The sequence below is a fragment of the Daktulosphaira vitifoliae genome, unplaced genomic scaffold (assembly GCF_025091365.1).
Source record: "Daktulosphaira vitifoliae isolate Bord-2020 unplaced genomic scaffold, ASM2509136v1 Scaffold_4, whole genome shotgun sequence".
NCBI classification, from domain to species: domain Eukaryota; kingdom Metazoa; phylum Arthropoda; class Insecta; order Hemiptera; family Phylloxeridae; genus Daktulosphaira; species Daktulosphaira vitifoliae.
Window position 1 is genome coordinate 16,882,200 of NW_026099575.1, and position 13,734 is coordinate 16,895,933.

General features: G+C 25.0%; 2 protein-coding genes and 1 long non-coding RNA gene across 3 annotated transcripts; 2 read left to right on the forward strand and 1 right to left on the reverse strand.

Moving 5' to 3' along the window:
• Positions 1–3,329: 3,329 nt before the first annotated feature.
• Positions 3,330–9,213, forward strand: LOC126905857 (histone deacetylase HDAC1). Its single transcript, XM_050685971.1, has 9 exons — positions 3,330–3,742; positions 4,683–4,795; positions 4,858–4,975; positions 5,041–5,396; positions 5,452–5,653; positions 5,723–6,031; positions 7,901–8,075; positions 8,139–8,230; positions 9,088–9,213. Exons 1-9 carry the CDS (start codon positions 3,697–3,699, stop codon positions 9,150–9,152), a joined length of 1,476 nt encoding a protein of 491 aa, XP_050541928.1. The 5' UTR covers positions 3,330–3,696; the 3' UTR covers positions 9,153–9,213.
• Positions 9,118–11,103, reverse strand: LOC126905877 (uncharacterized). Its single transcript, XR_007704122.1, has 2 exons — positions 10,904–11,103; positions 9,118–9,485 (listed from the first exon to the last, which is right to left on the reverse strand). It is a non-coding gene; the product is annotated as an uncharacterized LOC126905877 (long non-coding RNA).
• Positions 11,104–11,202: 99 nt separating this feature from the next.
• On the forward strand, positions 11,203–13,728 carry LOC126905861 (cyclin-dependent kinase 12-like). The gene is made up of 3 exons (XM_050685977.1): positions 11,203–11,383; positions 12,028–13,147; positions 13,205–13,728. The coding sequence occupies exons 2-3, from the start codon at positions 12,280–12,282 to the stop codon at positions 13,642–13,644; spliced, it is 1,308 nt and encodes a 435-aa protein (XP_050541934.1). The 5' UTR covers positions 11,203–11,383; positions 12,028–12,279; the 3' UTR covers positions 13,645–13,728.
• Positions 13,729–13,734: the final 6 nt, after the last annotated feature.

Below are 13,734 nucleotides of genomic sequence, written 5' to 3' on the forward strand. Positions count from 1 at the left end.
TTTATATAATAAAAAATTATATTTTTATTACTAAAAATAAAAACAAAATATATTATTTAAAAAAATTATAATGAAATGTTAATTGTAAATAAAGTTATATAAGAGTTGTCAGTTAAATTTTTTTCACTTTGTATATTTTTCAAAAGCACATACATTTTGTACTATTATTATGATTTATTAGTGTAGGACGATAATTTTTTTAAAGGATATATATAATTCTCTCCTCTAAATAAAGATAATTTTAGAGGAGGATTGTAAAAAAAAAAAAAACTATAAATTTTGTGAGGTACTAAGACCAATCTTATGCTTAGGACACCTCCTCCCCATAAGGTTGCAATGATGTTGCATTTTAGCACAAATAAAAAAAAACTAAAATAATGGCCTTGTGTTTTGGATATCATGCTATCATTGGCTAAGGCATTGTATGCTTCAAGATTGTTTGGTAGTATAGAATGATAGAATTATATACATATACAGTCAGGCACGTAGACATGGGTGGGCCTGGCCCCCCTTAGATTTAATGTGGCCCAGGGCCGGCCACNTAGACATGGGTGGGCCTGGCCCCCCTTAGATTTAATGTGGCCCAGGGCCGGCCACCCCAAATTTAAAATTCAATTATTTTTACGAATTATCAAAAACGTGCTAGGCCTTATATACATTGAAATTATTATTAATTTGTGATTACTATTGAGTAATACAGTTATTATTATGACTGTATTTTCATTTTTATATTCATAAAAAACGTTATTTGAACAAGATAACATTCTAGATGTAAAAATAAATGGAATAGCAGTTACTCCAAACGTGGTTGTAGGTAAATTTTTTTTAACTCTTGTACAATAAATGATAACAAACTACCAAGTATCTGCATTGATTAGAATCTAGTTGATTACAAAATTCGATAGAGTATACTCTATGAAAAATTTTTTGATAAATCTTATCTTTAATTTGTTTCTTTTTTTATAATTTAGTAGTTATAATAGATAATTTATTTGGTTTTGTTAATTTTTTGTAATAAAAATATGACTAAAAAAAGGCAGGGATTGTTTTTAATTTTAAATAAAATAAATTTTACATTGTTTATAATTTATATTTATTTTAAACATTTTTATAACTTATTCGTTATTAGTATTTAGGTACAAATTATTTTTTCTTAATAGCTAAAAAGTTAAAAAATTAAATCAGCTTATGTTCACATCATTATTTTATTAGCTTCGATGCGAAGCTGAGAAGGTATTGGTTTTACTATGATGTGTTTTTTTATTTTTTTTTTTTATGTCTGTTACCACTTTTTCTCAGTCTCACCGAACCGATTTCTTTCAATAATGACGCATCATTGATCATCACGCNGTCTCACCGAACCGATTTCTTTCAATGATGCGTCAAAAGATCACAAATCGTATCTGGTCGAAGACATTACCCTCAAAAATTGAAAAAATTTCCCTCGTTTCCCGTCAATGGGGGAAACCCCCCAAAAAATTACAAATTTAAAAATTGCTAATTTTCGAAATTTTTTCAATTTTTTTTACTTAAAATTGCCATAACTTTTTTATATAGATGCATGATATCGTTACTTTTCATTGGATATATTTTTTTTATAAATCTGACCCTTTACCTGCCCACGGGGTGGATTTAAAATGACAACTTTTTCACAAAAAATTAACTTTTTCCTCTTAAATTTTTTAAATGTTCCGGAAAATCTGACACTTTTATATATATCTTAAATTAAAGTTAATGTAATATACTTTATTATTGTAAAAAAAAATTTCGCACTTTATTTTGTCTTCATGGTGAAAATGGTTACCAAATGCTATTTTTGTGTGAAAATTCTCGATTTTGTATTTTACATTTTTAACTTTTTGAAAAATGTATGGATCAACACAATTTTTGTATGAGAAATAATATTATTTAATAATCCTTTTTTCATTCGTTATACTTTATCTTAATCAGGTTATTAATAAGGAAATAGCAGATCATGTAACTTTTGGAATAATCCATCAATTTTTTAAAAATAAACACAAATTTTGAACTTGAGAGATTCATAGAATGGGATACTATCTATGGTGGAGTGGAGGGAGCCCCCCCCACAAGCTTTTCATGGGAAACAAATTATGGAAAATGATACAAGGGCCCAAAATTGTTGGCCCCTTCAATAAACATTTTCTGGCTACGTGCCTGTATACAGTATAATTCTATAGACAGAACGTATGCTTCTCTCCTCCTTGTGCACACAACAGCTGCTATTAATAAATGATATAACAAGTTTTTAATTTTCTAATTATTACTTTAATTAAATAAAACGTTTAAAAAAATAGTACGATTATACATTACTTTATACAATAATAATTCTGATAGTAACCAATACCAATTCTACGTTAATGTTAAATCGGTATTAATTACTACCACTTATAACAAAAAAAATTTAACTCTATTGTTATGCTATTATCACTTAATACTTCTTGAGTTTGCATCCTACCTTCTAAATTTAGTAGTCTGGATGCAAACTATAAAATGAGGACCTTTATTAATAAAGTGTTTCATTTCAAAATTTGTTTATCTTTTTTTTTTATTTAGAAGTAATTTTTTTTCAACCAATAAGTTGGTCAATTCCAACCAATCTTAACCAATTTACCAATAACAGCTAGCCAATTTTTTCCTTCAATAACCTCAAAATCTTAACGTAAAGGAACCAAAAATGTATTAACCATTATTGGCTATTACGCCAGCAAATACTACTTTTCAAGTAATTCAACTGCATAATAACAAATGCATTCAATTAAGGACTTTGTATTTCTAGTGGCCTACTTAATTGGTTTTAAAAAAGTGAAATATCGCTCCCCGAAAGATAGATCTATTCTCTTGTAAGCTCTAATAGTCGTAATTGTGTAAAAAATAACATACTAAGTAGTTTGTCTCAAGTTATATATAATTTTTAACCACCAAAAAATTGTTTCATCTTAGATTTGTATTTTTTTAATTAATAATGTCGTTAATTATTATTTTTAAAAGACCTATAACAGAAAAACGATTTGTTTTGGAATCTATCCTTAGCACAATGCTGGCGAACTAGATCAATTGGCTACTATGCACAAGTACACTTAATATTGACAATTAATTGAATTTTTAATAAAAATGATGTCTTTGACAATAATAAATGATGCTAGAAACAGTATTCTATTACGTCTAGTTTCTATATTATAATATAATGCATATACTATCTATAATAGATACTATTTAAAAGATATGATCTATCACTTGAATTTAGGAAATTGTATTAGATATGTGGCCACACTGTTTATCTAAATGGCGTTTGTTTGTTTACTGGCTATTCCATTGGCTTGTATTCGGAACACGGAGACCGGAGTATTGAAGTATGAATTGACCCATTAGTTCTTTAAATTTTTTGGTACCTATTTAGGTTTTAATTTTTAGAACGTAAGTTCTGATATTTGCGAGCTTTCCTCTTGTAATTAACATTCAAACTTGTTACGGAATAATTTCGTGCTCTAAAGAACGTATTGTGTCTTATTATTGCAATAATATTGAGTTAGATATAAAAATTGTTTAGCAGCGTGTGTATTGATAAAAAATTTCTGAAAAAAGAATATTTTATTAAGTTGGCCCGCGCTTTTGGGCTGTCAGTCAACGTTGTGACTTGAATTTATTCATCATTTTTTAGTTAGTAATTTATTTGTGATGTCTATTACTCCATTCAAGAAACGTGTTTGCTATTACTACGATAGTAAGTAAATTAAGTGTTAAATTATTTAATTTGATAAATAAAAATTAACCTTTTAAATGTGTTATTAATTTTCTTCATAAGTAGAGTTTATCATAACGAATTTTAATCGTTAATTATTCTCAAAATTATCCTTTTAGATATAACACACATAGTTATATATTGAAATATATTATATGGTTCACATAATTAAAAAAAAAAATGTTCTCTTTGGTTTATAGAATTTTGCAAATATATTTTATAATTGAGTTGCTAATTTGTAGTAACTATTTTTGTTTCAGTAATTAATCTTTGATTTATAAATACATGTTATTAATTTAATTATTGGACATTATTTAATATTAAAACATTTAAAGATTACTGTATATAAGTTTTTTTTTGTCTGGAGGATAAGCCATTGAGCATTAACTAGTAACGTATGAATGCAACAATACAATTACTACTACCATTAAGTATAAAATTAATAAAACAAAAATAGGATTGGTGTGCAACAAAATAATTTTAATTTTGAAAAAAAAATTGTTATTATCTCAGTTATACATTTTAAACTATAGTAAAACTATTTGCTTTAAACATTTTTTGAGTATGGTAGCTATAAATTAAAATAAATCTTTAAACAAATTTGGCAAAAAAATCTTTTTTTATACACGGGATCATCATTAAAATTAAAACAGGTTGTTAATTTATTTTTCTTACATTGAAGTCAGTAAAAAAATACAAATTGTATATAACAAGGAAAAAAAAATCATTAAAAATTTTTGTTTATGAATTGTTAATATTGATTATGTGCTCAATTTCACTTTAAAGTGATGCAAATTTTACTTAAAAAAAAAAGGATACTGATATTTAATCAAATTAAATAAATCACTTAATATTTTTAATTTACCTATACTAAATATTTTACCAGATTTTCGATAAAAAATTAATAATAATTGCTTTTAAGGTGACATTGGAAATTATTATTATGGACAAGGACATCCAATGAAACCTCATAGAATTCGAATGACTCATAATTTACTTTTAAATTATGGCTTGTATCGTAAAATGGAAATTTATGTAAGTTGTTATTGTAATTTAATTTTGGATAATTTTTTAACAATCTATTGTTATTTATATAGAGACCTCATAAAGCTACTGCAGAAGAAATGACCAAATTTCATAGTGATGAATACATTAGATTTCTTCGTAGTATTAGACCAGACAACATGAATGACTATAATAAACAAATGCAACGATGTATATTTAACTTTTTTTAAATTTAATTTTTAAAGTTTTTTTCTTTATTTTTTCTATTGTTTTAGTTAATGTTGGTGAAGATTGTCCTGTTTTTGATGGACTCTATGAATTCTGCCAACTATCTGCTGGTGGATCAGTTGCTGCAGCTGTAAAATTAAATAAACAATCAGCAGATATATGTATTAATTGGGGTGGTGGTCTTCATCATGCGAAAAAATCTGAAGCTAGTGGATTTTGTTATGTTAATGATATTGTATTAGGTATATTGGAATTGCTCAAATATCATCAACGTGTATTATATATAGATATTGATGTCCATCATGGTGATGGCGTTGAAGAAGCTTTTTATACTACTGATAGAGTAATGACTGTGTCATTTCATAAATATGGTGAATACTTCCCTGGAACTGGTGATCTTAGGGTAAATAAAAATTTATTTATTTATATTTTTTATTTTACTAATTTTAAATATGTAGGATATTGGAGCTGGAAAAGGAAAATATTATGCCGTTAATATTCCACTAAGAGATGGAATGGATGACGATAGTTATGAATCTATATTTGTACCTATTATTACCAAAGTAATGGAAACATTTCAACCTAGTGCAGTTGTTTTGCAATGTGGAGCAGATTCACTAACTGGGGATAGACTGGGATGTTTTAATCTTACCGTGAAAGGTTAAATATAAAAAATACAATTTTTATTCATTAAAAAAAATATTTTTCATTAAAATTTACTCATTATAGGTCATGGAAAATGTGTTGAGTTTGTAAAGCGCTATGGTTTGCCTTTTTTAATGGTTGGTGGAGGAGGTTATACAATCAGAAATGTATCTAGGTGTTGGACTTACGAGACAGCAGTAGCTTTAGGTGCAGAAATTGCAAATGAACTTCCTTATAATGACTATTTTGAATATTTTGGACCTGATTTTAAACTTCACATAAGTCCATCTAACATGACAAACACAAATGCTGCAGAGTATTTGGAAAAAATAAAAAACAGACTTTTTGAAAATTTAAGAATGCTACCTCATGCACCTGGTGTTCAAATTCAAGGTAATAAAAATTTAATCATTGTACGAAGTTTTATCACATTATCAATTCATAAAATCCTCTAAAGTAGCTTGTGTTCAAATATTAATATATCATTATTTGGCATGAAAAGTCTCCTATGTCCAAGAAATCATATGTATTACTTATTGTATTTTTTTCTAAATCTAGGAATATCTAGATTTTTAACACATTGACTGCCATTAGGGTCGTTTCAGCCCCTCGGTAGAATTTTTAAGTGAGCCATGAGGGGTTATTTAGTCTTTCACTGTTATGTTATCTTTGAAGACTCGTGGGGTCAAATAACTTATTAGTTACCGTCTAAATACCGTATCATCTTATTCTCTATTATCAGTTTATTAAAATGCTTCAATCAGCATTTAAATTTAAATATTTACTTATAGGTGACACACCAAAAAAAGAGTGGCAGTCAACGTGTTAACTTTAATTTTTTGCACATAGGATGCTTTTTATGCCAAACGGCTATATAGAAAATCATTATTAATCAATATTCAACTCAACTAGACTCAAACCAATAAAAAAGCCAATAAATAAAAAAAATTACTCTAGAAACAAAAAAAAACCATTATAGTCAACAAGCATAGCATGATGAAAACCAGAAATAGTTGAAACCAGTTAAGATTTAAAATCAACAGTGATTTAAACTATTATTATAAAATGTTTTAATTCAAATGTATATGAAGATAGAGTTATGAAAATTCTTAGGAGATGAAATTATATAAACTAGATGGGAGTTAAAGTCTTCTATTCTAGGCAATTTGAATAAGAGTCACTTAATTTTTCCTACAATTTTACAAATGTTTAGTATTATTTTCTGACTCAATTTCATGTAATTCTTGATATATCAATCATTAAATACTTTTTAGGTCCATCATTAAATTTTTATAAGGAAACAAACATTTCTTTATGGAGATATACATATTTAAGTAGCTTATAGAATGGGAAATAATCAAATTAAAAGAATGATTGCTAGATAAGAACTTTTGGTTCAGTACTTTAGGATTTATCAACATTTTTCGATCTAAATAGGAGGAGGAGACAGCAGAAAAATATCTAATGATAGAAATAATGCCTGCACTTTATATAAAATTTATATTTTAAAATGATAACAACTTCTAAAATTATAGGTCAAAAGTTATCAGCCAATCATCATTTTCTTAATAAGATTATTTTCTATTATGTAAACTACTTAAATATGTATATTGCCAAAAAAAAAAAAGTTTGATTCCTTTTAAATAATGAAGGTTTGGTCAAATAAATTACATAAGCTTTAATTTAATGTACGTTTAGTTAAGTTTTAGTTATTAGTGTGGTAAGCATATGCCCATGCACATCTTATTCCAAATTGTCTTGATTCGAAATACACATCTAAGTGTTATTACATTATACTTATCATTTTATAAAAGGTGGACTATCAAGTTACACCCAATGGATGTTCAAAGAATCCTATCTCTCTGGCAAAGTTAAAGTATCTCTCACATGAAATTTATATTTCAAAATTACAATATTTTCTAGAGACATAGTTAATAAAATAAATTACCCTTTAAACCCAGTTATTCTAAAATTTTAGAAAAGTAGTCACAGTTGTAATCACAAAATCAATAGTTATTAAAAAAAACTCATAATACTGAACATTTTCAAGTGTATATCTTTATATAATAAAATACTGTAATCAAATTTAAAAGTGCACCTATACATACTATAATTATATATTATTAAATAATATTCAATCATTAAATATTTAAAATTAATGTTATTAAAAATTAAAACACTTAACTATCTATAAAATTTTCACCATTGCACTTTTGACTTCTGGTATTAAGTTAGGTTATAATTTATTACATTGACGTTTAGCTATTCCTGAGGATGCTGTACGGCATGATTCTGATGATGAAGATACAGCTAATCCAGATGATAGAAATCCTCAGTCATTGCAAGATAAACGTATTGCGCCTGATAATGAGTTTAGTGACAGTGAAGATGAAGGAATGGCTGCTGGTGTTGGTGGTGGTGGTCGTAAAGATAACCGGTTAGAAATACCCTTGCAACATATTATTTTATATTGTAAATAATTTTTAAAATTATCTTACAGTTCATATAAAAGTGGTACACCCACTAGAAAACAAGCTCGTTTAGATTCAACAAAAATGGAAGTTGATGAACCAGAATTTAATATAATGAAAGGTAGTTTTTATTTGTTTATATTATATTGATAATATTAGTAATAATATTACTATTGATAAATTTATTCAATTTGATCATAAAGTAATTAAGTAAATTAAAAACCTAAATTTATTTTCATGATTATTAATTAATTTAATTATTATATTAATATTAATTTAATTTTTTTTATGATGAAAAGTCAATGATACACTCCCTGTCAGAAACGAGAAATTTTAATGTTTTATTAGTATATCATATAATTTAGTTTTTATACATAACCTAACCTATTAATTGGTAACTATCAAAATTTACATACAATTTTTGAAAAATTATAGCTGAATTAAATTCTAATTTTTGTATAGTAATAATGATGCAGAATTAAATTATAACATAAAAACTAATATATTAAGCATCACATATACAAACAACTTTGAAAAATAAATTATGTATTACATTATATACAGTGTTCAAAAAGTAAGGAAACAGGCCAATTGTTACAAACAATGAGAACAATAGAAAACTGTTTTCTTACATACTGATCACCTTTATATAATGTCCTATAAAATTGATGTAACACTTAAATCAATTAGTATTCTTATTATTTTATTATAAAGTTTTGTAAAAAAATTCTAACTTTCATAATGTTCAATATTTTTTTTATTTAGGTCTGTTTGCTTTTTAATTTAAGATTTATTATTAGGTTTATATTTATATTAACTAAATTTGTATGTACACCTCACACAGGATAAAAGAGATAAGCATTAAGATTTCTTTTAGTGGTACTTGTGTTTTCAGGTTTTAAATAATTTTTAGTTATATCAACTTTAGTTTATTACTTATTAAATTATTATTGTATTGAAAAATAATGAATATTTCAGATGACAAAGAAGAAAAATCTGTTAGTTCTGATGACTCAAATAAAAAAGATGCTGTAAAATCATGAACATTCATTACCAAAAAAAAAAAAATTGTGTAAATAATATAAAAAAAAAAAATTGTTGACATTAACTATTCAATGTCATTTTTGTATATACAATGCTTACCAATCATGGTGTTATAATGTACTTTAGTGAAAATTTTTACTAGTTACTAACTTACCGCTTTTGTGATCATCTTGATGACCTTATTGCATTAAATCTTAATAGGCTACAGAAATATTAAAATTGAACTTTTAAAATTATTTTGTTTTGATAGCTTGTAAATTTTTTATAGTGGATGTTTTCATGTTATGCTTATAAGTTATTTTTTTAACATAATAGCCAATAGAGTGAACATCCTAGAAATTCATAAATATATTGTATAAGTTTATATATATNGAACATCCTAGAAATTCATAAATATATTTTAAGTTTATGTTAAAAATTAATTATTGTAAATTTTCGTAGAAAAATTGTTTTCTTTCTAAATATTTTTGTTATAATTTTTTGACAACAGCATAATATATAACTGACATTTTTTAATTAAATAAAATTTTGTCTCATTCGCTTTAACTCTTTTAATAATGTTATTACTTAAAAAATTTTAATTTTTCTGTAGCCTATGTGTAAATTAATAATACTGATTTCATTTTTTATTTGTATTTTATAACCTACTTTTTTTTAGATTAAGACATATAAATAAGGTAATGAAATTTTCAATCCTAATTTGTTAATATTTATATTTATTTTGTACTATTTAACTATAAGTAAACATGTATTTTTTTAAATATATTAATAAATATAAAAACTACTGGATTATCTTGCTTAAAACAAAATCCAACTTAACCATTTTTTAAAAATTTTGAAATCTAACAACCAAATACAGCATAACAGTGTTTATTCATTTTTGAGTTAATATTCTTCATTTTACTTAATCCTATTAAGTCGATTTTATATTTAAATTTTATATTATGTTTTAAATAGTTTTTAATATGAATATTTTTTGATTATTTAGGATCTTTGTTCAGGAAACAAAGATTTTTTTAAATAAAAATTTACTTATTTTCAATACTTGATATTTTAAAAGTATTAATGATTTGATAGTGTCATCCCTACTTATGTTTTTTTATGAACAAATTTTTTGTTTGATTAGCCAATTTACTTATTAGAAAATAGATTTTTATGTCAGAAAAGTGCTTATACTGAGACGAGCAACTGAAAATTAAAATAATGCCACTTTTTATATTGAAAGTTTGTCAAGAACAATATTTAATATTCAACCTCTATATAAAAAAATATGTAAACAGAGTGATCAACTATTTAATTAATAGAAAAATAAAATTAATATTTCGAATCATATAATAATCTGTACATTTTAAAATTGCAACATAATTAACTTTTAGTCAATGACATGATAAGTGCACTAGAAAATGATGAATGACGAGAATAATAATACTAGCGTTTCATAAGAATAAAATTTTAATAATTTCCGAAATATTGATCTATGTTATTATTGATATTTATTTAGATCAATATCTATTAAATGAACAAATTAATTATGTTGCTATTTGAAAATATAAAGTTGACACCTTAATAAGGTGTAAGAAATGAACATAAAAAATTCTTTATGATTAATAAATGGAGGAAATATGTACATGAGACAAAAAAAAAATTCTTAATATAATATTTATTTTTCGATTAATTAAGTGGTTCGTGATAAATGAATCACATAATTATAAACTATTAGATTATTCTAATATTATTATTTTTATCATACATGTTGGATAATTGGAGTTTCTAAGACTATATTAAACCCAGTACAGTGTCCAAAAGTTCTAATAAAAATTAAGTTTAAAAATATTTTTATTACATATAAATTATTCACGTATAAACAAAAATAATAGTATAACAACAATGAAAAAATAACAAATTTAAAATAACTAGAATCTTATTCCAAAATATACTGTTCGTTTTTAAATTTTGAATTTATATATTAATGTTATTAGTATTAGTTTTTTAATAGAAAATTTTACTATTGATAACACAATTCTGTCTTATCAGTTCCGGAATTTTCCAGGGTACATTATTTCAAAGTTTATGTTTAATTTTTCTTTTCGTAATTATATACATCATTTAGTATTAGCTAAAATTTAATATCTTTCATTTCATTGTTTTATTAATATTATTATTATTATTATTATTATAATTATTTAAAGAAAAATAGTTTGCTGTGATAATTTTTCCTATAGTTGTATAAGTGAGTAACAAAATCTATTTTTGTACTTAATTTAACATTTTGTTTCTTTAAATATGAATTTAGTGACTAATAATTGGTAATTGACTTGAAAATTATATCTTACATTAAAAATATTATTAATAATAAAAATTTCGCATTACATTACATTTAATTTTGCTTGTTTGAATTTAATACTTGATAACAAATTGTAATTTTATTTTATTTTTTTTATGCTATTGAACTTATATAATCATCATTAATTTTCGTAATCATAGAATTCATTTATATTTCAGCGATAAAAATATTGGGATTTTAATGATATTAAAATTTGTCAAATTACTTATTTAATCATCACTTTGTTAATAATTGATGTTATTACATAGTGTTGAATTTATTTTAAAATTATAAAAAAAGTATGTACAATTTATAGAAATAAGATAGTAATTTTTTGTATTAAACATTTTTAACTGTTATTGTTTAAGAATTATATTGTAAAGTATAAATTATATTTTTAGTTTTCCTTATGATACTTATCTCTAATTTATACTATACATTTTATATTATCAAGTCTTTGCCAATTATTTATGTGTTTATCAAATATCAATTTTATATTACAATTGTTAAGTATTTTGTACAAAAACAAAAATTAGCTAACAATTTTTCAGGATCCTGCTAATCAAATGTTTGTTAAGAAATTGATATGTCAACAGCATTTGTTACAAATAACAAAGTAGAGTCATCTACAGTCAGCTATCAAAATAAACAAAAACATTTTTTCATTTTTAAGTCCATGGACATCTTTCTTAAATACATACAATACAGTATAATCATTTGTACAAGTTCCTTGGTATTGAGGCTCCATCAAAACATCCCTGATAAAATTGCTAGTCAAGTTGATAATCTAGTCAAAAAAACAGATGGACATGAAAAATGGTATCGAAAACATACCATTACCCAACGAATCATCCATGACCAAACCCAAGGAAATAGAAAACAGTGTATTAGTTGAAAATCATGATTCTTTTTTATCTGACTGTCTTCCAAATAATATTTTAAATGACTTTATTCATACTCTAAGGCAACGAGCAAAAAGTCCAACTTTAAGAAGACCTATAGTTCTAAACCCCACAAGATCTTATACTGATATAAATTTAAGTAGAACAGGTCTTCGTAATGTTGATCTTTTTGAAATTATTTCTCAAATCGGAGAAGGTTCTTATGGGCAAGTATACAAAGCTAAAGAAAAAAAATCTAATGATTTTGTTGCTTTGAAAAAAGTAAGACTAGAAAATGAATCTGAGGGCTTTCCTATAACAGCTATCCGAGAAATAAAAATTTTAAGAGAATTAAATCACAAAAATGTTATCAGATTAAAAGAAGTAGTGACTGATAAAGAAAATATTTTAGAATTTAAAAAAGGAGGCGGCTCTTTTTATTTAGTTTTTGAGTATATGGACCATGACTTAACAGGTTTATTAGAATCTGGAATGGTTAATTTTACAGCTAAAGATAATGCCAGTATAATGCGTCAACTGTTAGAAGGACTAAATTACTGTCATAAACAAAATTTCATTCATAGAGATATTAAATGTAGCAATATTCTCCTCAATAACAAAGGTGAATTAAAATTAGCTGATTTAGGACTTGCTCGCCTGTTTGACAATGAACAAATTCGTCTGTACACAAACAAAGTTGTTACATTACGATATAGGCCACCAGAGTTATTATTGGGAGAAGAGAAATATGGCCCTTCAATAGATATTTGGTCTTGTGGTTGCATTCTAGGTAAGATATTATAATATTTATACTGATTACCACTAATCTATTCATAAAATATTTTAGGAGAATTATTTGTTAAGAAAAATATGTTTCATGGTAAAGATGAATTTGATCAATTAGAATTAATATCACAGCTGTGTGGCAGTCCATGTCCTACTAATTGGCCAGATGTTACCAAATTACCTTTATGGCAATTTATTAGTCAAAAGAAACTACACAGTCGAAAACTTGGACATCATTATTCATTTATTGGAAATGATGCTCTAGACTTATTAGATAAAATGTTAACTTTAGACCCCAATAAACGTATCACAGCAGCAGAAGCACTAAAATGTTCTTGGTTAACAAATGTTGATGTCAATACTTGTATAACATTACCAACATGGCAGGATTGTCATGAATTGTGGAGTAAAAAACAAAAAGGCCGACTAAATTCCAAAACTTCATCAATTAAATCCACAAAAAAAGATCGAAATAAATTGGAGAACAAAACTAAAACTTAAATTATAGTTACTGTAATTTGACAAATTTTAATTGATTTCTTTTCGGGGGTCAATTTCTTCTGAGTAAATGTTTTTGGAAATTCATCTTGC